Below are 26,946 nucleotides of genomic sequence, written 5' to 3'. Positions count from 1 at the left end.
GTTAATATCATCTCTAGTTAACCAGGACAAGGTTGCCCTGGAAACTGAATTGCCAAGTCTGGATTTGTATTGAGATGCCTAAGATGGACACAGCACTGTGCTAACATCACGAGTATTCTTGTAATGCCCAGTAATATCATTTGATCCTGAGCACTGGACAGTCAATGGCACAGAAATGTTGTTAACTATTTGCCCTTCTGCTGATTCTTCCAACTTCACTTATGGATATTTATTTTCTTCTGAGAAAAGTGAAGAAATTAAAAAGGAGGGGACTCCTCTGTTTCATTCCATAGCTTCCAAGGAAGCCAAAATGCATTAGATTTTGTGTTTATTCAATGGGCTAAAATCTAAAACTCAGAGCCAAATTTAATAAGCCCTCAACACCTTGGTACATTGATTTCAAAAAAATGTTCCCACCATGCATTCTGGAACCCCATTTCTCTCTCCTTTTTTTTTTGACTCTTTTACCATATCATAGGAGATGCTCAAGCACTAGCTACATGTATGTTCTAGTCCACATGATAGTAGGATATCAAGTAGGAAAAAAATAAACAGTCAAAATTTTGAAGATACTGTCTTTTTATTTCAAAACGTGGGAATAACTCAAAATTTGAGCCTCCAGGACCAAAACACATTTGAACCAAACGTTCAGAAGACAAGCCAGGCCACCATTTTGGCAACACGTTTCACATGGACAAGTGGATATTAGAGAATGACGCCCGCGACACGGCTAAAGCTATAGCACACCCACAAATAGATTCATACTTGGTTGTCTAATTTGCATGCATGAGTATGGTGCATTCTCCATGCCACTAGTACATAGATGCCTTTTCCAGAGTCAGTGCAGGATCCATATTTGTGCAAGTCTTTAAAAGTCTGCTCCCTTACAAAATTTTACCATAATTTATCTGAGACAGCCTTCCTGTGACAAATTCTTTATGCTGCTTTTACTTCCAAAAAGTCATTTCTGAATAATAATTACAGCTGTCAAGAGTTCCAGCATCACATAAAAGAATCTGTTTGTTAGTTATTTTAATGTCAGTTCACTGGCTGTGAGTAAACCTAGCTAAACATATCCACATGCTTGGTATCTGGAATTTGAAATCGGTAACCTTTAGCAGCAGTGGCAACCTTAGACCAAAATGACAAGGTAAAAAAAACATCAACAATAACAGAAGATGTCCCAGGAAGAGCTGGGCTTTTCTACTTTCCAAAGTAAATTCTTCCCCAACATGCACCAAACACTGACAGCCTGACACGCTTGTGTATGAGGGCCCACTTTTTCCCACTAATGCTGAATTGTTGGAAACCCAAACAGCATTGAGAGCCAAGGGGGAAAATGCCTGAATCTGAAAATGAACCAAAAGAAATTGTACCAGAGAAAGGAGATGGGAACTGCAAAGAAGTTCCCAGAGTATCTCTCTCTGTCAACAAGCATGTAGAGTCTTTATTACTAGAATATGCAGAGTCCCGGGAGAATTGTTGCATCCTTTTTTGCCTTAACTCTTTTCTTGCCAGTCTTTCCCTGGCTGGTCGAACTGCCTCTACAGTTGTCCCATCCAGAAGCCACACACAGCAGCAGGCCTCAGGAATTGCATTCCTCGCAGTGACAGGAGAGGATGTACCGGTAGGTGGCAGTGAGTCGCATGCCCCCTGAGCATCGCAGCCGCAGCGCCTTCAGCTTGGAAGTCTGGGGCCGGCAGCAGTGACAGGAGGAACGGAAGGGTTGCTTGAGGACAGTGCTGAACGACACCAAAGGCTCGGAGCGCGACGCCTGGCTGCAGTGCCCCTCGCACCTGGCCAGGAGCACCATCTGGGGAAAGAAGAGGAGGTGGTTACTCTGAGCATGCCACAACCTTAGCCAGGTAAAACAGCATCTTTTGAAAGACCCTCACACTCCTTGCCAATTCCTGCTAGATTAGACCAGTGGCTCAATGCATGTTGCATTTTTTTTTAAGTCAACATCCAGGCCCCATTCAGATCGACTGAATTAAAATCCTTGGGGATAGGGCCCAGGCTTTCATGGTTTTCAAAGCTTCTTAGGTGATTTCTAAGTGTACTGAGAGTTTAGAACCACTGAATGACGCCCATCACTGTGATGTGCGAGTAAAAACCAAAGAACAAAAGAAATTTCTCCTGACGGGTAGTGGGTCTACCACTGGCCCAATGCATTGCAATTCTACCAGTAGCAAAATGCAGAAAGTCAATCCAAATTGAAACCAAGAAGTAAATTAAAATGACTACCAAAAAAAAAAAAAAAAGAAATTGATTTGTGCAGGAAATAGCTAAAGAACAGGAATATGGTTTCTGAAGAAGAAAATAGGATAGCCTGAGTAATGCTTAGGAAGAAACATTCTGGGTGCTGCAATTTGGGACAAGACAATGAAGTAGAGACAGGGCATGTCTGGGGCCCTGAAATCACACTTCTGGGTTTATACATTGAAGGAGCCTGGGATTTGTGTAATTGCATCTGCATCTTCAGAGTCAATTGGGGCAAATATTAGGATGTACCCATTCTGATAATCTCTATTTCCAAAGATTGGGCTGGAATAACGGAGGCTATGTGTTCTTTATAGTAGCTCTTAATCTGGCTTTAGCCAACAGACACCTTTAAGAATCTGATGAAAACTACCAAAGTTATCCCCAGAAAAATGTACATAAGCGCACACACAATTTGCATACAGCTTACCGGGATGGACAAAAGGATCATTTATGTATCCCATACATAAATCCTGGTATCCTGGGAGTGGGAGTCATGGGTGGGTACGGTGGGGCAGCTTGACTCATTAAGCTGCATAATCCTAATATCAAGATGGGGAGGGGAGTGGAGAATCTGAGATTATTGGTCCGTGGTTACGTAAGAGGTTTTGCTTGGTGAATTTCATGTTAAGTGATGGAGAAAAAAATCCCCTGGGCCAGGTGTATTGTCTCATGCCTATAATCCCAACACTTTGGAGTCTGAGGCAGGAGGACCACTTGAGCCCAGGAGTTTGAGACCAGCCTGGGCAACATAGCAAGACTGTGTCTCTACAAAAAAAAATAAAAAGTTAGCCAGGCGTGGTGATGTGCACCTGTAGTCCCAGCTACTTTGGAGGCTGAGGCAGGAGGATCACTTGAACCCAGGAATTAGAGGCTGCAGGAAGCTATTATCAATCCACTGCACTCCAGCATGAGTGACAGAGCAAGGCCCTATCTCAAAAAGAAAAGAAAAGAAAAAAGAAAAGAAAAGGAGAAGAGAAGAAAAGAAAAATTTGTCCTATAATTCCAGAACCAACAGCAAGATCATAAAATGTGAAACAGTTCAAATGAAAGATTAAAAGATATATATATATGCATGAAACCTTTTGATGTTTACCTTACAATATTGTAGGAATTAGCAGTTGTTATTAAAGATTCACCAGCTATTATCTCTGACATCATCCTGTAGGGCAGAATTAAACACCCAAGGTTTACAAGAAAAAAATAGCCAGTCTAGCTTTCCAAAAGGGAGAAAAGATGAATTCTGGTAATTATAGATTATTGGCATAGTTATCTGAGAATATGCTGGGGCTAAATCCAACAATCACTTAGCAACCACCAAGGCAATATGAGATACTAGAAAAAAAAACAGCAAGGCTTAGGGAAGAATAAGTTGGACTAGACCAGTGAATTTATTTTCTCTGAATGATTACAGAGGCAGAGAGAAAATAGCAGCTGTAAGCTGTTTTGATTTTTTTAAAGCTTTTGATTCTATCCTACCTGCTCTTCATTTTGACAGGCAAAGTAAACTATCAGAAATGGTTTTGTTTGTTTGTTTTGTTTTGTTTTTAGAGAGAGAGTCTTGCTATGTTGTCCAGGCTACAGTGCAGTGGTTATTCACAGGCATGATCATCGCACACTACAGCCTTAAACTCCTGGACTCAAGGGATCCTCCTGCCTCAGCCTCCTGAGTAGCCAGGGCTACAGGCATGCACCACTGTGCCTGGCTCTGAAATGGGTTTTGAGAGATTATGCCATAGGTCAGTAGTACACAGGCTAGTCCCTAATTCCCACCCCCATTTCTCTAATGAGAGAGAGAGAGAGTCCAAGATCTTCCTTAGTCTGTTCTCCTCCGCATCTGCCTGTATGTGGGAAGAGATGCTTGATACCTCACCTTGGAGTAGTGTTAAATTTGCTAATCTCTCATCTAGATCACCTATTAGGTTGATTAAGCAGTTATTCGCAGAGTCACCTTCCGTAATGGAGTCTTCAGAGGTGCAGTTTCAGTCTGGGTGGACAAAGTAAATCTGTGCCAACAAACTTAACTCAGAAGGGCCAACAGTGATATGGGACATAATATCCAAGTGATGTATATACAGGTGAACCAAACGTAGGCCTAACTGACCGGGCCATTAGCACTGTCCATAAAATGACCAAGTCAACAGCGTAGGGCTATTTGTAAATGAGCTAATCTGGTTGCAATCTCACTAAAAGTTTTCAGGATGTCCGGCTCCACCCCCAGCCCACTCTGAAGGACAAGAACTCCAGGCACTGAAGGACGTGGGGCCACCTCCAATGGGCTGGGCCCCTCTTCCTCGGGAGCTGGATTGTTTGTGCAAGAAGATTGCACAGACATGTACAATAAATGCCTTCAGTAGTTCAGAATAAAATCCAAAATCTTGAAGAGGAGTCAAGGCCCTTCATGACCCAGGTTTCACATGTATTTCCAGTCTTACTTACAGCTGTTCTCATCACTCTACTACCCACTCCCTACTCCAGTCAAACTTAACTACTTAGGAGTCCAAGAAAGTGCCCTGAATTCTCCTGCCTCTTGCCTTTGCTTATGTCTTCTGTCTCCCAAATATGTCCTTTCCACCTTGCTCTGCCTAGTAAAATCCCACCTATCTATTCTCTGTAGCCAAATTCAAATGCTCTTTCCTGGAAGAAAAGACTATGAAGCAATTATTGGACCCTTGATGTTCTCAACACACACACACACACACACACACACTCCTAGAAGGAAATCTATCTCTGTTTTGTGTGTTGAAGTGGTAAAGCAGAAGTTTGAAAAATAAGATCCTTAAGGGATGGGAGGAATAACCATCTGCTCTCCTGGTTTACTCTCAATACTTCACATTTTAGCTTCTGCCATACCTTACCTGTGTTTCAGCACTTGAACATCTCCTGATCTCTTCCGGATCAGAGCTTCTCAGACTGGAAAGTGCATGTGAATCATCTAGGATCTTGTTAAAAGGCAAGTTCTGATTGAGTAGTTCTGGCCTAGAGCCTGAGATTCTGCATTTCCCATCAGATTCTAGTTGATGTCAGTCCTACTGGGCTGATGCCCACACTTTGAGTAGCAGGTCTCTGGACGCATTCAAGTTTGAGGGCTCTGCTCTAGATGAATCACTAGATAATCATCATTTCGCTAATAAGAACATTTATTGAGCACTTACAATGTGAGTTATTTCATCCTTGTAACAACCCTACAAGAAAGTACTGTTATGATCTATACTATTAGGACAGATAAGGAAACCCAAGCTTTAGAGAGTTCCAGTAACTTGCCCAAACTCACATAGGTGGCAAAATGCAGAGCTGGAATCAAACCAAGGTCTATCTGAAACCAAACCCCTGACCTAAACCACTATAATACCTGCCTCCTGATACCATGTTTTCCTGAGGCATATGCCAACTCACACACTTCCTTATCTACATTGATTTGCCTCAGGAACCCCTGACCGTATCCATAGACATACAAGTCTAACTTTTTCTTGTGGGCTTCTTGGGACATTGGCTTCACCATCCCCAAGCTTATGCAGAGCTGAATCTTCCAAGGGCCTTGACTGACCAGATGTCACCATTAGCATCAGAATAAAGACCCACCTGTCCCATCCTAGAAGAGCATTTTTGCGATTTTACTCCAACAGAGTGGAAACATAGTTTGCCTTTTTCGCAGCAGTGAACACTGTGCACCCTTATTTCCATGGCACCTCTTGAAGCACCCCCTTTCTCCTCAGGAACAAGATTCACCCATGCTTCTCCCATTCTTTCCCCACAGGCAGCCTCAATAACTCCGCTCATCTTCAGGGGCCCAGGTCAACCTCCAAAAGATCTGTGCTAGGCTGAGGGCACCAAGACAATTGCAACCAGGGAACAAAGCAGCAGAGAGATGGTGGGGGCTTTGAAAGGGTGGATGGGAACTCAGCTCACTCCAGCTAGAGACTGGTCCCTTCACTCAGGTCATGAATCAAACGGATACAAACTGATCTTTGTGCACAGAACACCTCTCCTCCCTCCCTCCCCATTTTCTTGTAAGCATTATGAAGGCAAAAAAATTGTCTCTTTTTTCCTTCTTTCTACTTCAGAGTCTCCAGCACCTTCCACAGCACCTGGACATGGTAGGCACTCAGTATAAATTTGTTCCTTTAAAAAAAATCAAATTATATCTCTCAAGTAGTCTATTGTATCGTGAACACAATATTCCTGACTCCCTCCATTTCTCCTATCACACCATGAGCTTGGTGGGTAGCAGTAGAAGATGGCTTGGGGGTCCTGTTAGGAAGCTGTTAGGACTCAGCCCTTAGCATACCAGGTCCTTTTTTCCTAGGTTTTGTCCCTCAAACCTCTTCCTCCTTATCCTTTGTTGTTGCTCTTCTGGCTCCCCACCTGCTCCTGTGGCCCTTACCAGTTCAGACAGTCATGCCCTGGTTCCATGCCCTGGTTCCACGCCCTGGCCTGGGGCCAGCATCCCCCACTCCTCACCCAACTGAGACTTTCCGGGTCTCCCCTGCCAGTTTGCTTTCCCACCCTCCATTCCTGAAATCCCCTCCCTGGCCCAAGTCCAAAACTCATCCCCCTCCAGCCCCTCCTTCCTCCACTCATCTGGGAAGGAAGGTTAGACAGACATCGGGGCTGTTTCTCTTTTACTTTTATCCTCCCTGTTAGCACCCAGCACAGTGGCTTACATTTACTTTGCTCTTCTGCCCCACCCTGTGCTTAACAAGAACTACAATAAGGTTCATTTTCCTAATCTTTTAAGGCTATAGGAGATCCCAGCAGTTATTGAGATCTCAGTTGTGACTGAAATAGAAAATTGAGTCTAAACACCTGCTTAGTTTATAACTTTATCATCAAGATCATAATATCATCTATTAAATGGCTATTATGTGCTGGACACTGCTGGATGCTTTACGAATCACCAACACCCATACCCATACCCTCAGGTAGACAGCTCTATTTTGCATGGGAAGAAACTGAGGCACAAAGAAGGAAGTTACTGAACTTCCTCAAAGTCACTCATTCGGCAAGCCATGGAGCTGGAATTGGAAACCACGTCTCTCTCACTTCAAAGCCTGGCATGCCTCAGTTCTCATAGAGATTCCACCAGGAAGTCTGTTTCCACTACCAACTGGTCTTTTGCCTGTTTGCTCTACAGCCTTTACTCCAAATTTTAGAGAAACTTAGTCTCCCATGAAGATTATAAATGAACCTGCTATTCCCAGGATCTTTTGTACCCAATCCCAGGAGGTGCCACCACTTAGAACTATCAGACACATCCTAATCTGTGGCCACACTGTCCTCTTTGGTGGGCCACTGTGGCCAGTCTTTTCTGCCTGACTCCCTCTCAGTCCTTTCCTGAATTGCTAGGAGATGGGCAGCAGGGACCTAGGACTGGCCAGCTGCAAGTTCAGGGCTGGGATGAACAATCTCATTGAAAGCTCCCAGAAAGGCTTTCACTATTTATTTTTTCTAGAAACATTGCTGAGTATAAATTATTACTGCCAGCAGATCAGAAGTAGAGCCTGAACTTCTATGTGATGGCTCCTACATTCTACTTGTGTTCCTCCAATATGAAGATCCAAGTAGCGGGAAGATGAATGCCATGAGGCAGACATTGCCACTCCCTGGCTATATGATATCAAGCAATCTGATTATTTTGGGCTTCAGTTTTCCTTACCAGGATAATGGGAATAATAATGCCTGCCATCACAGGTTTCTTGGCAATGATTAGAGTATACAGTATGAGGTGCCTGACACATATTAGGTGTTCAAGCAGGTACACTCCCTTCCCTGAGCCTGGATCACATTCTCCCTTTCTTGTCTTTACAAGGCCAGATAATGGATGAATGTGAGTCAGAAAGCATTAACAATTGGCAGGCAAACAGTAGGCACATGTTTATTAAATAATGACCCTTGAACATGATGTCAAGGGAAAATTTTTATAGAGACAAAAAAACCTACCCTAGTCTTTTCTTTGTAAAAAGAAGCTAGGGTAGATTGTTGTTGACTCTTTTCTAGACATAGACTAAATGTTTTATCCAAGTCTCTAAAGGCAAACAATTTCATTAAGTGAGACCCATTAGAGAAAAGATCAGCCTGAGAATGTAAGAGTTAAGAATTATAGAACATTTCCAAATGAAAACAGTTTTGCTCCTGGATACATAGAGAAAAATCTAACCTAGAAAAGGTCTGGGTAGTTGAGATTTTGCCAGGCATATTTTATGGCCAGGGAAGAAAGGTTTATAATTGCAAGCACCATTTACATAAAACTATTGCTATATTTGGGATAGTTTGGGATGTTTGAAAACAGATTGTTCCCATGAAATTACAAACATTTCTCCTACTATCACAATTTTGCGCTGTTATTTGCCATGGCATTCTGGAAGAAACAAAGGTGAATAACAGTACACTAAAGTCTGTTTCTAAGACTCATGCTCAGAATTCACATGTGAATTTCTTTGGTTTGAGTTCATGATGTCTCTTCTTTGACCTTCGCTAGATTAATGTGATTGTTGCCAAAGTACTCCTCCATCATTTCATCCAATCTTTCCAGATTGTTTTCTAGTTTTTATAGATGCTCCTATTTCTTTGTTCCTTTCTATCATCATAGTGACACTTTCTTTGAAATAATTTTAATTCCTTTTTTAAAAAAAGAATCATGATTATGGAGGACAACTCAATACAGAAAGAAATTATCCATAGAATAAAATCACTAAATATTCGTGCTGTCTGTTTCTGAAGGGGGAGGGAAGGAGAAGCTAATAAAAGCTTCAGTCAACCTTACGTGGGCCCACAATTTCTGAGCAATCACACTTGTAAAAGCACTTCTCATGTTTTTTCTCAATTTTAGTTTCCTTTTCCTAAGAAGGAATTGTAGCCCTGCAAAAATTTATGTTCATCTATTTACTCCATTTTTTTTGGTTCTACAAGCACAAATAAGAGCCAGAAAGTTTTTATTAAATGGAAAATCTCTATTTTTTCCCACAGTCATAGATCTTATTAATATAATGGTTAAAATGATTTAACTCGAATTCTGATCCTCCTAAACTAAAATGAATCATCATCACTGAGCTATAATCAGAGAAATTAATGGAAATCTTCAAGGCATACAAAAATCATAATGTTTTTGAATGGAGAGTGGAGGGATTGGCTTATATGGTCTTAATTCTAGTAATTGATATTATAAAAAATTCTTAATTATACTGGTAATTTCAAAAAATACTAGCCATACGAGAATGTTTAAGTGATTTTCATCCCAAAACTAAATGTGAAAATCTCTGAGGTTGGGCTAAACAAATTATTATTTACCAAATGTGGACGAATTTCATTCATGTGCCTGTTTAGGGGCAGTGACAGTCGTGAGATCTCATATGTTCCACCCTACAATGTGCCTCCCTTCTGGGTGGTCCACGTAGCTGCCACTCTTGGTGGCCTTTTAAGCATGATATTCCTTTGCACACCACTGAGGCATGGATTGCCTCTGCAAGAAACATGCATCCTTTTCCGAACGAGAACAATTTGGTTAAGCAATGTAAAAATGATAAATGAGCATATTGCCACCTCATCTTTTGAAATCATTTTAACAGAAATGTAGCACCTGAAGAAAGGCTCAGACCACAAAGCCAGTTATTTCACCAAGAATCTCTTTAAAGAGCCCTCCAAGAAGTATGTTCCACTGCTCAATCACGTTCTTTGCATTCTCCTCCTCTTTATTGATGATGGAGGTAGAGAGTTATGCTAACTTGTAAACTCCATTTTTCTTTTTTGGAAAAGCACACTACCACTCATAAACGTCACAGCCAGGGGCAAAGGACACCTGTCCCACTGGATGGGTGTGCACATGATTGATTAGGCACTTTTACTGACAACAGTGCAAAGCACGGGGGGAAATTCTAAAAGCCTCATTCTCCCACAAGCCCTGTGGGCCAGCCACATCACTTAAGTTTGGGCTATGATCATAGTTCTACATCCCCTGACAAAGAAATATGGCTTCTCGCCTGTTTCTGAGGGAAATGCTCTCCTCACAGAGACCTTCGTCTTACCTTTGAGCTACACTTGTACAGTGGGTGACTGATAGAATCCACATAGTGGTGCCTCATGCAGCGTCGAGGGTCCGAGTCCATTATGAACGAGCTGTCCGTTTTACTGTCTGTATCTCCCATTATCACCAGCAGGGAGAGCATAGAAAAGGATGCAGCTAGTACATGTTTTCTCATTGTTGTAAGGAAAAACTTCTCTAGAAGAACAGCAGAGGGAGGCAGAGGACAAAAAATTGGGAATGGCTTCACCTCCTAGGATCCAGTCCCGTTCAAGGAAAGGGCATGATCGGGCTGAAGCTTTCTGGTTGTCATTGTCCTTTATGTGCTGGAGTTTTGTCTTACTCTTTGCACTTGCAATCCATTATCACAGTATCTGCTGCACAGCTGGAATGAAAACAGAAATTATTTTCCCCAGAATTATTTACCCAGAACCACTAATGGAACCCAGGAGGTATTAAGTAGAATTTTTCCATGTTATTTTGAGAGGAGAATATTGGTTTCTAGAGTGCCATTAGCAAAGGCTGTCATCCATTCCACCCCAACTCTCATAGCTTATGCGACATATTTATAACCATTTGGAGGTGGACACAATGGTTTAATGGAAGCACATGCTGACTTTAATTGCTGAAGTCCATGTTCCTAGGGGCAAGAATAGTTTGAACCCATATTAAAGATTAAACATGTTGTTCTGGCAACAACGTAACCAAATTGGGTGGTCTCATCTTTGTCCTTGGTTGGTGGGGGCGGGAGGGTCTATTCAGTTTCTCAGAGAGCTTTGGTGTCAACGTCAGCTTACAGGGCTAGAGAGGAGGCAGGTCAGCACTAATGAACACAAGCCATGTCCCACAGGGAAGCACATTTTCCATTTCCAAGTCCATACTCACCCACCCACCTAATTTTCCACTTCTGTGCTCTAGGCTCATCCTGTTTTTGTTTTAAGCCCCATACCACCCAGCACTGATGACAAATTGCATCTGAAATACACATTATGCTAACTGGCCTCCAGCATGGTTAAGGTATCATGCGTGTATTTGCCAACAGAGTCACATTTGCGCAGAGCCTTTGTAGCCTGAGCACATGGTGTAATTCGAAAAAGAAAGCAGTTGTTGGAACAGACTTACCATTAAAATAGGATCATATCATGCCGGTTTTTCCGAAATTTGCTTTGTTCTTTTGACCATACCTCTTGGACAAAGGACTGGGGTCCAGAGATCTCTCCAGATTACCTCACTAACTCCCCAGGCATAGCCAACACTGGTGCTTTCTTTTTTTTAATCACAACAGAAGACAGAAAGTATCAAAAATATTTTCAAACATTTAGGAAAATTGGGAGGGTCTGATATTACATCCAAAACAAAAGGGACATGATAATTAAAGCTTCGGGAAAACTTTCAAAGGTATTTCAGATAAAAGTTTGATAATTTTGTTCATAGGCAACATTTTCCTTAACTTCCTACTCATGAACAGTCTGAATAAACAGGGCAAAGTGTTGATAAAATCAAGATTAGGAGTTCAAGTTGGCATAAGCCAATTTATTTTGCACTAATAGAATGGCGTCAGACCCATTTAGCCTCAATTAGCTGTCTTGGAAGTGTGAGGCAGGGGATCCTAAGTGGAAAGGGGTGTGTGAGATAGGGCTGTTTCAGAGCAGAGAATCCCTGGCCATAGCAAAGCCTCAGCACATATGCCTCAGGGAAGTCCTATAAATTGCAGGAAGGGCAAGGACCAGTAATGAGGCGACCTACCTGGACTTGAGTCCTGGCACTGCCATTAATTAGCTGGGGAAGCCTTACACAAGTCATTCAACCTCCTCTAGCCCAAGTTTCCTCATGTGTAGAGGGAAGGAGTTGACAGAGATGGCATCTGCTGTCCCTTCGTGTTCTAAAATGCCACCACTTGATAACTATGGATTCAGTTACTATCATCTCCATATGCAGACAGTGAGCCCAAAGTTGAGGAGACCATATTCCAGTACAACTTTGCACCACTTGATGTGCATGCTAATAGCAACATCTCATTGAAATAAATCAAACCTGTGCCCAAAGTTTCAAATCTGCAAAGGATGCAGAAGAGCATGTTTGTTTTCTTTTCATCTGCATAATCTAGGTTTTCCTATACACGTTACCCTGAAAATTGCCAAGACATCAACTCAAAGAGCCAGAACTTTCTTGGGGTCTATGTTCAGAGGATGAAATATTACTGACCATTTCCCAAGTTTCAGTGTGACTAAATTATCCCAAGTGGTTATCTGTCTCTTTGAAGCCTTAATTAGTGTCAGAAAGAGAATTGATTAGATTTCACTGCTTCGGTCTACAGATATTTCCCCCAGGAGTCAATGGCAAAAGGATGAAGAGAGAAGCAGACATTCCAGTCCTGGCCCCTCTTCTGCACTGCCAGCAACTTCTCTTCAGAGCCATGGCCAGGAGGTATGGTTAAATGAGCAAAGCAAATTAAAGAACATCATGTACAGCATGATGGCAAAAACAAGCTACATCAATAACAAAACCCTACATATGTATATGCATCGTTGTATTTATTGGCATTTCCACTTTCTCCACAGAAAAAGGAAATATAAAGGGCCCTTAAAGATAGAAAAGAATTTAAGAGAATAAAAGTCTCATTTAAGAGAATGAAAATTAAAGTACTTTGAAATACATTGTTCAACCAATCAGATTTACGAAGATTCCGAAGTCTGATCATGCACGCTATTGGCAAGGCTGTGGGAAAACAAGCCCATTTTGGAGAAAGTTCAGTATAAATTGGTCCAAACTCTGTAGAGGCCAATTTGGCAATACCTTTGAAAAATGCAAATATATATAATTTAGACCCAGCAATTCCACTTCTGTGAATTATCCTACATGTGAAATCACATGAGCACATGGCTGAAATAGCATAAAATTGGAAGCAGCATGAAATATCCATTAATAGGGGTCTGGTTAATTATATTCTAAAATATTCACACAACAATATACTAACCAACTATATATGGAAGGATGCAGAAACTATATGTATTGATTTGTGTTAAAATGGGGAGAGATAAAAACACATATTTGTATAGCAAAGCTCTGAAAGGATACCCAAGAAACTAACAAAATTAGTTACCAGTGGTAGTTGAGGGACAGGCATGAGAGAAAGACTTTTCACTATGTATCTTTTTGTATTTTTAGATTTTTGAGCTTGTGAATGTATACTTTATTTAAAATTTCATTAAAAAATAAGGCTTTCTCTTTTTAAAGCTCAGCTTAAGTCTGGTAACTAAGTTAATGGATGTTTACTGTTTGTGCCAGTTTGAGTATTTTTAAAATATTATATTTTTATTTCTTATAATTACGGGAAGGCATGCTAGTCTCTTAGTAAAACACTCTTCCAGGGCGACCACATAGTTCTTGTACATTACTGCCACCTAGTAGCACCATCCTGAATTGCAAGCACAGTTTAAAATTTTTTCCTAAAAATGAATAAAACACTTTGCAAGCAGATATTATGACATTTACACAGATAAAGAGATAGTCAATGTCACATGCAATGTAACTTGATCATCTGGCTTTCTCTTTAGAGATGGTGAGCTGAACCCAGAAGTAATATTACAGAATAAAAGATTAACAGGAAATGTTGTTTTACCATTAATTCTAAGAAATAGATTTTTCAACACACTCAGAAAACGTGATAGTTGCCCAGTTTTTATCTTAAATTCTGAAATAAGAATGTAAGCAGCAATGTAAATATGCCACAAAACTCACAGAACCCTCAAAACAAAAAGGTAAGATTCTGAAAACATAACCTGGGATTTTTTTTTCTTTTTTTTTTTTTCTTTTTTTTTGCCTTAAGTGTTCAAATTGAATGAACCAACACTGTTGTATTGAAGAAGAAATAAAAATAAAGCTCAAGAAAAGAGCAATGCTAAGTCAAGTTGTCAACATTGTGTTGCTCAGGGTGTGCATAGGTGAGAATGTGCAAAGTATGGGAGTGGGAGGAAGACCTCACAAAGAGGAAAATCAGGAATTAAGAAAATGTACACCACTGAGATCACCACTTTCTGGCAGCCTAGGATTATCTCTGCCTTACTGTAGCAGCTTCTGTTGTTTTCTCAAAACTAAATTAATTCCAGTTTGCCTTAATTTTTTAAGCCGTGTGTCATAAAATCAAATGCTGCCTACGAAGACTTAGAACCTTGGCCCAGGCAATGATGGACTGAACAAGAGAATGACTCTCTTGCTGAACTCAGTAGCCCTGTGGCCACGCTATGCTCTGGATACAGTCTCTGAGACATGGACTTGGCCGATGTACAGAGCCCACATTCTAATAGCTCCAATGTGGAGCCTCTGCCGGCAGGAGAGGCACGTAGGCTGGCGTGCCCGACTTTGGAGCTACCTTCCAAATGATACCAGTGGAAAAGAACAACTGGTGCCCAGATTTCCCCACCTGTCATCCTCAGCGAAATAATATAGCAGAGCTTACAGCGGGCCCAGCCTCCTGGGTGAGAGATGGTGTTGTGCCCACAGATCAGCTCACTTTTGGGCTGACCTTCTGGCTGGCAGAGGGTAAAGTGCTGGTTTCACGCAAGTTATCTCAGCAACAGGCTAAGACAAGTGGCATGTGCCAAGAATGGCCTTATTCTTGCCTTGCTTGCCAGGCACAGGAGGGTGGTGCTTCAGTATCCGTATTTCCCCCTAGGCTGTTTTCAATACTAATGTATACTGATATTCCCTTCTGTGGCTTCTTGCAACAAATATTTTTTAACATGTATTTATTGAGCACCTACTGTGTGTCTCCTTTTGCTCTAGCAGGTAAGAGATAGGGTCAGGGGAAAAATATAGGTCCTATCCTCGATCCCTCTTCTAGCTCACTGACTCTGCAGGCAAAGAGTCTTGGCCTGTTGTTTTCCTGGATGATTTTTTAGACATATTGATAAACTCTCTGAACATCTAATTTGTATCCAATATTCATTGCATCATTTCTAAGAAGACCAAGTTAAGCAAATAAAATATAATGACCTTGGAATGGAGTCAGTATATTAGCCAGAATTACTTGATATTTATTGTAATTTTTTAAAAAATTATGGTATGAGGCATAAAGTGAAGATGGTAGAACATAAAGCCTCTATCAAAGAAATTGCAAAAACATCAAAGATTTATAAGCGGAAGAAAGCTTGCTAGATAACCCTAGATAAAACTTCATACAGTACTAGGATCAGAAAAGCAAGAAACTCTAGGTCTAATTCAGAAAGTGTGAAGTGTTAAGTAGCCCCTTCCCAGGAACTCAAAGGATTCCAATTGGATCTGGTCAACTAGATGCCTTGGAGAATAAGTCAAATGCCTCTTCCCAAGGCAGTTAATTTATAAACAGTAAACAGCATGTTGGATTTTATAAAGCATCCTGTGCGTTCAGTGAATGGTTTTTAATATTCCTATCTGGCAGCACATCAGTAGCAGCCAAGGAGCCAAGCCTGGGCTGACCCGGAGGCAGCGGCACTGACTGCAAACGCTGCTAGGCCTCCAGCCTGCCAACTCCAGGTATCTCCAAGGATGGGCAGGCACAAGGTCAGTGGGGAGGAAGCAGTTCTTGCTCCTTTCATCTCAGAGTTAGGCACATTTCATGTGTCTAATCCAGTGCAGGGGTGGTGGGGGGTGAGGGAATAAAGATAGCAATGACTGTCCCCAGATTGCTACCTTAGGAGAAAGAAGACAACATTCTTGTGATTAAATAATAGTCCTCCAGTCTGTGATAGGACTCTGTGTTCTCCCAACCTGCACTACTAGCCAAGTGTGGCCAAGCTCAGCTGTGGGGGTGATGGAGGAAGAAAAGAGATGGGAGACACAAAAAGGATGGAGGAATATGGCCAGGGAAAGAGGCAATGAATTACAATCCTGGGGTAAATAGGAGTACTAAACTGAAGGACTAGAAATATAAATAATTTGGAGGGTGGGGAGATGAGCCAACTGTCAAGTGCCCCCACCTATATGTATGTCCTTGGCTTGAATAGTTTTACTGTCTGAGGAGGGACTGGAGTGGGAGGACTCGACCTTGAGCCTGACTGAAGCTTAAAATCCTGATTTTTTTTTTTTCAGGCATTGTCAGGAACTCCAGAAAAACATCTCATTGTTATCCAAACTCCCACTTACCTACAGGTTTCATCTTTTCCTCCCTAGGCCCACTGCTCGCCTATGTTGTTAGTGTTCCGTGTCCCGATACTGATTTGAAAGAAATATGGGATAACAATTTCACTGCATTCTGAAACCGATCCTCAAGCCCTGAGTCCTACCCTCCCATCATTGGCTGTGTGAACTTGAACAAGCCACTTGCCTTTTCTAGGACTCAGTTTCCTCATCTGCAAAATGAACAGATTGGTCTAAATGCTTTTATGTGTCTATCCATTTCTAACAGCCTCCAACTCTACCCAAGCTTCTCAGAGTACAGCCCCTGCCTTGGGGTTACATATTCCCCAAAGCAATCCTACAAAAAGAGTTCCCTTCTTACTTAAGGAGTTAATGACTGCAGAAAAGTTCTAAGGTGGTGTCTGATCCAACACTGAAGCCCAAGCTATAAGTATTTGCCCCTTGCCTGAAATAAAAACAGCCATTAATAACCATTTGACTGAGTGTTTGCAATATACTAAATAGTTTCTAAATTAATAATATCCTGTTAATCATAGGAAGTGGGCCAGGTGCAGCGGCTGATGCCTGTAATCCCAGCACTTTAGAAAGCAGTGTTGGGAGGACCACTTAAGCCCAGGAGTTCAAGATCATCCTGGGTAACATAGGAAGACTTCATCTCTACAAAAATAATAAAAAAAAATTAGCCAGGCATGGTGGTACACCCTTGTCATCCCAGCTACTTGGGAGGTTGATGTGGGAGGATCACCTGAACATGGGTGGTTGAGCCTACAGTGAACTGTGATCGCATCACTGCACTCCAGCCTGGGCATCAGAGTGAGACCCTATCTTAAAAAACAAAAGTTAACAGTAATAATAATAACAATTATTATTATTATTTGAAGTAGTTAGTGAGGATATTTAACCAGTTACTATTTCTCTTAAAACTGTCTTAAAATTTGTGGGGTTTCTGTCCAGTATCCACCAAAGCATAAATGGGGAGAGAAGAAAGGCTAATAATAATAAATCATGCTAGAATTAGACTTCTTGCATTTGATAATGACAATATAGGCTGAGTTCCACTCTCTTGCACCTTTCTTTTGAAAGACCCTTATTTCCTAGCTGAGCTTGAGCCACAGATCCTGGTGCCCTAATGGGACAATCTGTGATACTCTGGTTCAGGATAGAAGAGAAAGATTGATTAGAAAAAATGTCTTCTCTGCAAGTAGAATCAGTAGTCTTGGGGTCAAGAGCAAGGCCCTGTGCTTGGTAAAGTATCTACTACAGAGCTTCTCTGCTAGGGGAGGTACATTCCAGAAACCCTGGGCTGGGACTTAAGTCTAAAAGAGTTGACCACTGGGTATGGCACTTGGATCCTGTGCTGAGTATCTGTGGGCTTCTATGGCCACAGATACTCAGAAAAGACTTATTCTGAAGAATGGAAAGACTCATTCTGAGTTTTTAACAGTTGATATAACTAATTGACTTTTAGAATACAAACCTTGCATAAATTGGAAATGACCAGGTTAGGTTACCCAAGTGTCAGGAGGTACTTTTCTGTTGAAGTCTTTTCTTCCAGGGATTTGATTATTTCTGTAAATCCAGCTACCCAACTAAAAGCTGTGACTGAGATGGGGATGAGCTGTCAGCAAATGCTTAGGGGTGGCCTTTCTATAGTGCCACAAATCAACAGTAGCCCTAAACACGGAGTCCTCTTCTATCCTTTCTTCAATGGGGAATTAAAGTAGGGAGAGAGCAGATCATGGGAGAAGTAACAAAAGAGGAGGAGGAGGAGGAAGGATTCGTTTTGAAGTTCAAAATCTGCCACTGCCCTTTCAATTTTTTCAAATAGCACAATTTCAGTCAGGGAAGGATCCCTTCATTTCACCCACTCCCTCCCAAGAAGGGGATTTTGTACGAGGAATGAGACACACTCTACTGCTCACCTTACATAAGACCCTTTAGAAAGAAAATAGGAGAGTTCCGAGACACCCAACTCAGAGGACTCAGTCTTGCCAAAATGCATGAATGTACATTCTCCCTGTGGAAAAGAAAAGGTGCCAAGGGTTCTGGGGACACTTGTGCTGAAATAGCTAAACACTTGTTCTGCTGCTGTACTGCTGGCTGTGATATGGCCTCAGGAGAAGAGAGGTGACCAATGTTAGCTCAGGGTACAGGCTCCCTTTTACCCTAGAGCCAAATGAGCATGTTGGCTTTTCTTCAAAGAGTGCAGCAAAGTGTTTCCAAAGCTGCGTTTGAACCTCCTCACCCGCAACAACACTTTGGAATGGTGGGTAGTGATCTCACCTAACAGCTGTAGAGCCCTTAGTTAGGAATGGGGCATAAACAATAGGAGCAACTCAGTCTTTCCATTCCCCATTCAATTTGCCTTTTCTGCCCAATGGTGGGATTTGAATACTGAATTCAATCCCGTTGCAATCCGGAATGCTCCTAGACTCAGACATATGTCAAAGGGGCAAGGTTCTCATAAAAATCACATAAAAATACATGTCCCTATATTGCTGATAACCCTGAACTTGTTGGGGTGGTGGTTTTCTGCTTGTCTTGATTTGCTTAAACCATGCATGCTGCAGCTATGTCTATGTCTTTTGACTGCCAGCTTCCCTGTAACAATACTATTCTGCTGCCTTTGGATTCCACACCTCAAAAGAAAAATTTAAATTCTCAAAAGGAGTAATTTTTCATAATTTGGTGGGGGGCAGTGAAGTCACAGCAATGTAACGAGTCCTAAAATATCCTCTCAAGTTTTAAAGAAAAATTGGACTTTGATTAAGGATTGGATTTCTTTGATTCTTTACATCCATTATAGTTTGTGGATACAAATTGTACTTGTACCCACATAATTAGGTACAAATGTGTGTACCTCCATTTTACTTCTAGTTGAAGATAGGGGATGTTTTTTCACTTGAGGAGTTGACCTCCTTTTCAGGTAAAGACAGCAACTTCAAACGCCTTCCTGGGAGGGAGAGTGGGTGAAATAAAAGGATCCTTCCCTTTCTGAAATTGTGATATTTGAAAATATTGAAAGGGCAGCAGCAGATTTTGAACATCAAAAATAATCCTTCTTACTTCTCTTTTGTTACTTCTCCCCTGACCTGCTCTCTCCCTATTTTTATTCCCTACTGATGAAAGGATGGAAGAGGACTCCACGTTTAGGGCTGTTGCTGGTTTGTGGCACTGTAGAAAGGCCACCCTTGAGCATTTTCTGACAGCTCATCAACTTTCTTGAATGTCTTAACCTGTTGCCCTTTCATTTTTAAAAGATACTGCAATTGGTTGGATCATGGCTTAAAAGAAAAAGTTGGGATTGAGCCAGGCCTTGGAAGAGAGCAAATTGTCTGAAAAATTCTTAGCTTCTGTGGAAAAAAAAAAAGAAAAGACAAAAATATTATCTATTGCAAATCTTATAACCAGTTTAAAGCTACTAGTCAATGTTTATGTCCAGATTTTGCCATGAGGGTGAAATGGTCCCCAACTGGGTGAATTCCTGATTATGAGCACTGGGGATATGTCGCCAACTGAAGTTACCCATTCTTTGAATTTTCTGAGTCAGCACTCTTCCTAACAAGAAAGTAGTTGTTTCAGATTGCAAACCCCATCCAGGGTTTCACGTTCTTACTGTTGAAAATGGGTCTGGGGGTATGACTCTAGTGACATATCCTTGACCATCAGGCTCTGAGAACCTCTGATGAAGGGGACAGTGCACATGAATGGTGACAAGCAAATGACTGCCGGAGACACAAGAAAAAAGCTTTGCAGATGCAAGGGAAGTTGGCTTCAGAAATAATGCCATCGGCACAATCTTCCTCAAAAACTCAACTGTGTGGGTGTGTGAATTTGCAGCATGCAACCTGCACAGCCAAGTGAGTACTGATTCAAGTTCCAGCCTCCCCTGCCCTGCTGCACACACATAGGGGTTTCGGAAGGATTTCCCACCCTTTGTTTTCTCCTGAAATTAAACACAGAAGTTCATGATTGCTGACCTGATGGGCGAGGAGTGGGTACTACCAGCTGGAACATTGCCACTGGCAGGGGCAGACAAGAAAACAGGAATGCTCTTAATGTCCTCCCAAAGAAAACCTTTGATGGACAAAAGAGTGGTTGTATTTTTACCCTCTCCCTTCATGCTGCCAGGCATCTTTAAATAGATCCTCTAGCCTAGGGACTTGTATGGAATAATTCATATTAAAACCCAAGAAGTGGTAGTGGAGGGGAATTGGTTCTTTCTTCTCTTTCTTTCCCTTTCTTTCTTCCTTTCTTTTTTTCTTCTTGTCAGGCTAACACGGAAAGACTCATTTTAATTCAGCTGCTTTAATTTTTTCCTTTTGGGTCCTTTAATGAATTTTAGCTAATTTGAAAAAGACGACCAAAGCCCCCAGAAAAAGAAAAGGAATAGGAAGCCGCCTGGTAGCTTGCTCTTTAATACCTTTTGGTCCCAGGGACATTAGCAGCATCTTTTAAGGATGTCACAGGGAGGTTTACGTTGAGGCTCTTAAATGGGAATCTCTAATTGAAAGGTCCACTTCCTTCCATTTGCAACTCATCAACGAAACTGTTGTTCTGCTGTTAAGAGACAGAGACAGAAAGAAAGAAAAAATCCTGCCCCATCTCCAAAGCCCCATGCATTTTTTAGTTCGGATCAACCCAGAATATATTTCTCCCCTCTTTCTTTCACTAAATGGGTTTCATAAAGACATTCGGGTCTGTGCTGGCCAAATTAGAAGTCCTGTCTCTCTTTCTTTCTGTTTGGGGAGGGAGGGATGTGGGAAGGACAAACCGGGAAAGGGGGCAGGGCAGGGGCCAAGGATCCAGAGAGCTTTGTTTCAAGCCACTTGTCTCTCCCCCAAAACAGAGAATAACCACATTTCTCTTAATGTAGGCCGAAGTGCATCCAGGCATTCCCATAGCGCTCCCACCCCAAGGCCTTTGCCGGAGATGTTCGGGTCACTGTGATGGTATGCTCGTCCCTGCCAACCCGGTCACTCCAGCCCCGCTCTCGGCAGCCCAAAGGGCAGCTAAGCCATGTGGCTGCTCCTCTTTGTGAGTGGATTCAGGCTCGGGACTACAAAAAGCCCCCCAATCCTATCAGCCCGGCAGAGCTGGTGCCAAGAATGACATCCTGGGAATACTATGGAGATGGGGGAGATCTCATGGGCTGTTCTCCCCGGATGGAACAGGACCCAAGCTGTCTGGAAAACAGGCAGAGCAAAGAGCCAGCTGACAATGGAAGGAGCTCAGGCGAAGGGAAAAGGGGGCGGGCTGGGAGCGGTGGTGAGCAAAAGAAAAGAAAAGCCACATGCCACCCAGTAAGATTCCAGGACTGGCGGGAGGAGGTGGAGGAGGAAGGACTTGCAGGAAACAAGTACCCAGACATGGCACTGCCAGTCTAGCTGGATTCTTTTCTGAATTAGATTATGCGAAAGAAAGAAGGGAAATATATAGCCAGCCAGCTGTTCAAAGGCTTACAACCTTGCTTTTATTGTCCGGGTAAGTTGGTGAGGTGGGGCATCAGAGGAATTCCAAACATACCATCCCAGAGAAATTTTAATATGTTCCACAGTGTCATACACGAAGAGGAAATGACAGCTGATCACAGCCAGGGCAGGCCACAGCAACCCAGGCCCTGGATCTCACCCACCCTCTCTCACAGCCCTGCTTCCCCGCTCTGCCTTAGCACTTCACAGTCTGTCCACCTGCCTTCCCATCCCCTCTGCTCCCACTGGCCGCTGGCCTAGTGAAGAGGGCCTGGGCAAAGAAGCAGTCACTGGCCGTCATGGGAAGAGGTGAGGATGGGCTCGAAGGCTGCTGGCCAAGAAGCTGAGGGCTGACTAGGGTGAGTCAGGCACCCCAGGGAGTCAGAGGCATTTTAATCCAACCAAGGGGGATTATCTGCTGATAAGGACCAAGTCAAGGACCCTGGTGATGCTGTTTTCAGGGTTTTTTTTTTCCCCCAATAACCTAACCACGTGATAAAACACCATACTGGGTTATTTGAAAGCAACACTGTGTGGATATGATGGAGACCTGGGTTTGGGGAAGAGTTCCCAACAGCTTCTTCCCAGGGGCCTCTTGAATTTAGGCCAGGCCCAGAGGTCTTTGGTTTTGATACTGGGGGTGGGACAAGTAAGTGGTGAGGGATAGTGACTGCATCTTCCTCCATATGCATGTTTCTAATTTGATGATTCATCAAGTGGCCCTGATGTTAGCTACTGAGTAGGCGACTCACACCCATCCCCAATAGAGACAGCATATGGTCCTTTCCACAGGGTGCTCAGGAGAGCAGAGAAAGGATAAACTACTGTCTTTTTCCAGGATTCTTCTACCCAGGCTGGAAAGATCTAGGCCGTGTTAGCTGTGCAAAAGACGTGTACCCAGGATCTGGTGAAAAAGGCCAAAGGGGAATCCCTTAATCATAAATGGAAAGAAAACCCACTGATGAGTGAGAATCATTTCAAGTAAATCTAGAAACCAGTACATGTTTTAAATAATTCTTTATAACAAGAAAGTTATTGCCCACTTTACCCATTGGCAATGCCCATTTCAGTTCTAAAATCTAATTAGAGATGGCATATGGACTGAGAATTAGAGTATGGGACAATGTCTCATTCACCTTTGCATCCGTCGGGACTAGCATAGCACTGGGCATCTAGAAAACGCTTCATAAATATTTATTTAAAAATTGACAAAATAAATAATTAACCAGAGAGTAATAGTACTTGAATTGTGAGTTCTTAAAATAGAGTAAAGATTGCTGGCCACCATTGGTGGCTATAATTCCAAGAAACTCACCACATTTTTCAAGGGCCCAGGAAAATAAATGAGTTGGAAATTATTAAATGTATTGAAAAATGATTTATTTTTCCCTTGACAGTGTCATTGGAACTCGAATTAAGATTGAAAACTCCACAGGCACACTTCCATCTGTGGGTGTCAGCTGCTTGGTACACAGTGTAAGAAGGCCTCAGCCAGTTCTCCCGTTACCTGAACCAAATGTATTTTAAAATAAATGATGCAAAACATTGCATTTTGTGTTCAAATACTCTCATGTAATGATCTGAATAATAGTTTAAGAAAATTGTTTTGATTCAGCTAAATGCTTTGCTATCCGCAGTTTAAAAAAAAAAATTACAATAAAATTTTACAGCAATGGAATCCATAGTGTCTTTTATGGCTTTCTTGAATAATGAATGCCCCAAAGTTGTAAATTAACCTATTCAAATATCAGATTTTCATTCAGCGATGCTTATTAGGCTGGTTATCAGAGAAAATCAGAAAAGTTTTGCATAAACTGTGTACCAATTTGCAATGAAAACTGGCAAACAGGACCATAAAGTTTCCTTGAATTAGTAAGACTGATGAGAAGAAAATGAGCAGATATTTGCATCTGGTTTAAACGCTCAGTTGAGAAGCATTGTGCAGTCCCCGCTGTATTTGGTTGACACGCACAGCAACCCCGCATCTCAGTCATCTCTCTGTTTTCAAATGCACCTGGCATTTAATCTTATGTGTTGGGGTAATTTGCCAATGCCAGCTCCTTGTAATTAAGATATACTAATATTAGAAATGAAAAGAGACATGTTTCACAGCAGCCATATCTGTTATTAATGAGTTACAAATAACTGTATAAGGGACTCCCATCTTGCCAAATAGCTTCCTTTCCCGCACCTGAATCTCAGTAAAGATGGGAGTCTGCCTCTCATGGAGGCTTATCTGGGTTTGTCTATTACAATGAGCCTCAGTGACTGGGCGTTCTGAGTCATTAACATTCTGTACACAATCAAACTTCCTGTCCCCCAAGAAAGAGTTATGCCCAGGCCTCCTACAGCTCAATTGTTCATTTAAAGAGAGAACTTGTATTCCAAAGTTTGAAAGAAACCTCGGAATATTCCGCAGGTAGGAGTCATTCCTACAGGTCCTGGTCTCTGTGCTGGTGGGAGCATCCTTTCCCGGTCACTCCTTGAACATCATGCTGCAGGGACGAGCTGATGACTAAAAATAACCCCCTGCAATAAGTCCAAGGCAAACAGCATGCATTTCCTCGGACTTTTTGCCCAATCAAAATCATACAGTAAATCCATCCTCATCTCCTCCCGGTGCTCCCGAATGCATCTATGGAAGCGAAGACCTGCACGCTGAAAGAAGAGTGCAAGGGAGCAGGATTCCTGCAAAGCGTGACACAGAAAGCTAGAAATAAATGTTGCCTATTGTTTGAAGTCATTCTGAGCACTCCGGCAGAGCCCTGGCAGGAGATCAGCAGCATACATAAGTAGTAATAAAAGTAAACAGTGCGCTTTTAAACTCGCAGTCTTGCCTGCGTTAATAGTGCCCCCATTGTAAGTGGGATGAGGGTGCTGGGGAAGATACTGGGCTCCATGAATCCATGTTGGCGAGTTGCTGCTTCGCAGCCCCCTTTCACGGGGTCAACTATAAGAACCATCACAAAGTTACATCTAACTACGCAGAGAGTTTGAAAAGAAAAATCTCTTTAAGTCAAACCAAAAGATATTTTCAAGCTTTTCTAGGAGGCTCCCTGCTCTGTTACAGACTTCAAAGACCCGTTCATTTAAGAAACACAATGCTAGCATGCTACAGATTAATGCAAATTAAAGTAATGCAAATTTAAGTGGTATTTAAAGGTTGTCTCTTTGTCTGAGAGGAGGATGAAATGCTCGGTTTGGAAAGAAGCGATTTCCTAGGCAAGCCGGCAGCGCTTGTTTTCCTGCTTACCTTAGGGGAACGCAGGGCTCCTTTCTTCTCAGACTTTTCTGAGAGCTAGAAAGAGGTCCTGTTACTTCCAAATGCTTTTGTTCTTCTGTCCCTCTGTCACATGGCTTGCCTTTTATATTTGCAACACACAAAAGTTAGGACTGTTGTTTAAGCGACACAGGGAGAGAGAGAGAGAGAGGGAGAGAGAGAGAGGGAGAGAGAGAGAGAGAGAGAATGTCAAATGGAAAAGTGCCATTACAGTCATATATCAATCAGGCGTGCGGCCGCAGCAGCGCACTAGCAAATGGGAATGCCACGGAAATGTGAGGCGCTCGTTATCGGGGACTCAGCCGCTGCCCACCGCTCGGCTCCCTTCCACGGAGCATCTTACGATGGGAACAGCGTAGCAGAACAAGGGCGAGGAAGTTTCTTTCTTTCTTTCTTTTTTAATGGTATTATGAAACTAATAAGAGGCCAAATGAATATTCTGAATTTAATTCTTTTGCAAGCATGTGGCTGCCATAAAGATGTGCCGTCCGCAATAGAGACGCATAGTTTTGGAAATACAAAGGCAGAGTGGCATTCTGTTGAACGATTCGGCAGCTGACTGTGATGAAGTTGAAATTCTAAGTAAGAGAGGGGAAAGATGGGAACCAGAAATTTTTTTCTCAGGCGATGCTGTTGAAGCAAGTGCAAAACGCTGCCCTATTTTATCACGATTTGTGTGGGTGGTGAGAGTTCTTTTTTTCCGGGTTGTTCATCCATTAAATGATTTTTAGCAGCATATACATGATTAAATTCACAATGGCACTTTAATAAGCCCCTTCATCTGCATCATTTAGAATAAAACTTTAGGTCTGATTTAGAAACAATGAGAACGTGTATTCCATGACCCCTTGAGCTATATGAAGGAGAAACTAATAGATAAGGCTAACCCATTACACAACTAGTGGAAAAGTGACAAAGGTAACTATGTGTGTGGGTTAAATACCTGCAGCTGAATCATGCTGTGTTATGAGCTGTGGGACTGCAAAGGCAAATATTTCATAATTCTTGCCCTTTAAAAGCTTAAAATTAACACAGAAAACCGTCAGGGATTTTGGAGGAAAATACAAAGAACATTTAATAATTATTTTATGTCAGGTAAACTCAGAGCCAGAATAATTTGTTTTATTAATACTACTGATGAAGAATTAAACGGAGAATTTAAAAAAAATATTTCGTGGAAAAAATAATACATTATAAAACTCAAAAAGAAATTTTTCTTGGGAGCTTCATATAATTGTTGATACTGAAACTGTCTTGTTCAACTCTGTATCAAACCATGTTATTCATTAATAAATTTACATTCACCTTATTACTTTTCCATGGGACCTTTACTCCAGTCACTGATATTTACAAGAGGTGTCTTAAAACTTTCCGTTTTACTGCCAGAAATCCCTTTTCTTATGCTCCACCTGGAAAAAAAAAAAAAATACCCTGGCTACCTTGGACCAGCCAGTCACAAACAGAATCCACCTGTGAAGATCATGGATAAATGACAAATTCAAAGCCTTGAAAGAAAACCTGGCACTTGGCTGATGATGATATTGGCTAAATGTCTTAAAAGCAGAAGATCAAAAAGCAAATGGAAATTGGGCCTTAAAACTGGAAATAATCTGAAAGGGGAAATGACTTGTAGCTGACTAAGAGCCATGGAAACAGTCAGGAATACATTTTCTGGCCTAATTTTGTGGGTCAGATTGGGAGGGGGAATAAACTCTTTGGCCACCAACATTTTCAAATATCAGAACTTGACATCCGTCCACCTTTTCATTTCTCCCAAGAAATAATCTGTGGCTTTCTTAACA

General features: G+C 41.9%; 1 protein-coding gene across 2 annotated transcripts; it reads right to left on the bottom strand.

Moving 5' to 3' along the window:
• Nucleotides 1-561: 561 nt before the first annotated feature.
• On the bottom strand, nucleotides 562-25,408 carry NDP (norrin cystine knot growth factor NDP). Of its 2 annotated transcripts, XM_030807315.1 has the most exons (4): nucleotides 25,118-25,402; nucleotides 20,817-20,953; nucleotides 10,281-10,661; nucleotides 562-1,813 (listed from the first exon to the last, which is right to left on the bottom strand). In XM_030807315.1, the coding sequence occupies exons 3-4, from the start codon at nucleotides 10,452-10,454 to the stop codon at nucleotides 1,586-1,588; spliced, it is 402 nt and encodes a 133-aa protein (XP_030663175.1). In that variant the 5' UTR covers nucleotides 10,455-10,661; nucleotides 20,817-20,953; nucleotides 25,118-25,402; the 3' UTR covers nucleotides 562-1,585. The 2 variants fall into 2 exon arrangements, with proteins under 2 accessions (XP_030663175.1, XP_030663174.1); XM_030807314.1 differs by lacking the exon at nucleotides 20,817-20,953 and having other exon boundaries at nucleotides 25,118-25,408.
• Between the last annotated feature and the right edge of the window lie 1,538 nt (nucleotides 25,409-26,946).

The sequence above is a fragment of the Nomascus leucogenys genome, chromosome X (genome assembly GCF_006542625.1).
Source record: "Nomascus leucogenys isolate Asia chromosome X, Asia_NLE_v1, whole genome shotgun sequence".
NCBI lineage: Eukaryota > Metazoa > Chordata > Mammalia > Primates > Hylobatidae > Nomascus > Nomascus leucogenys.
This window is presented reverse-complemented; position numbering and strand designations above follow the sequence as displayed.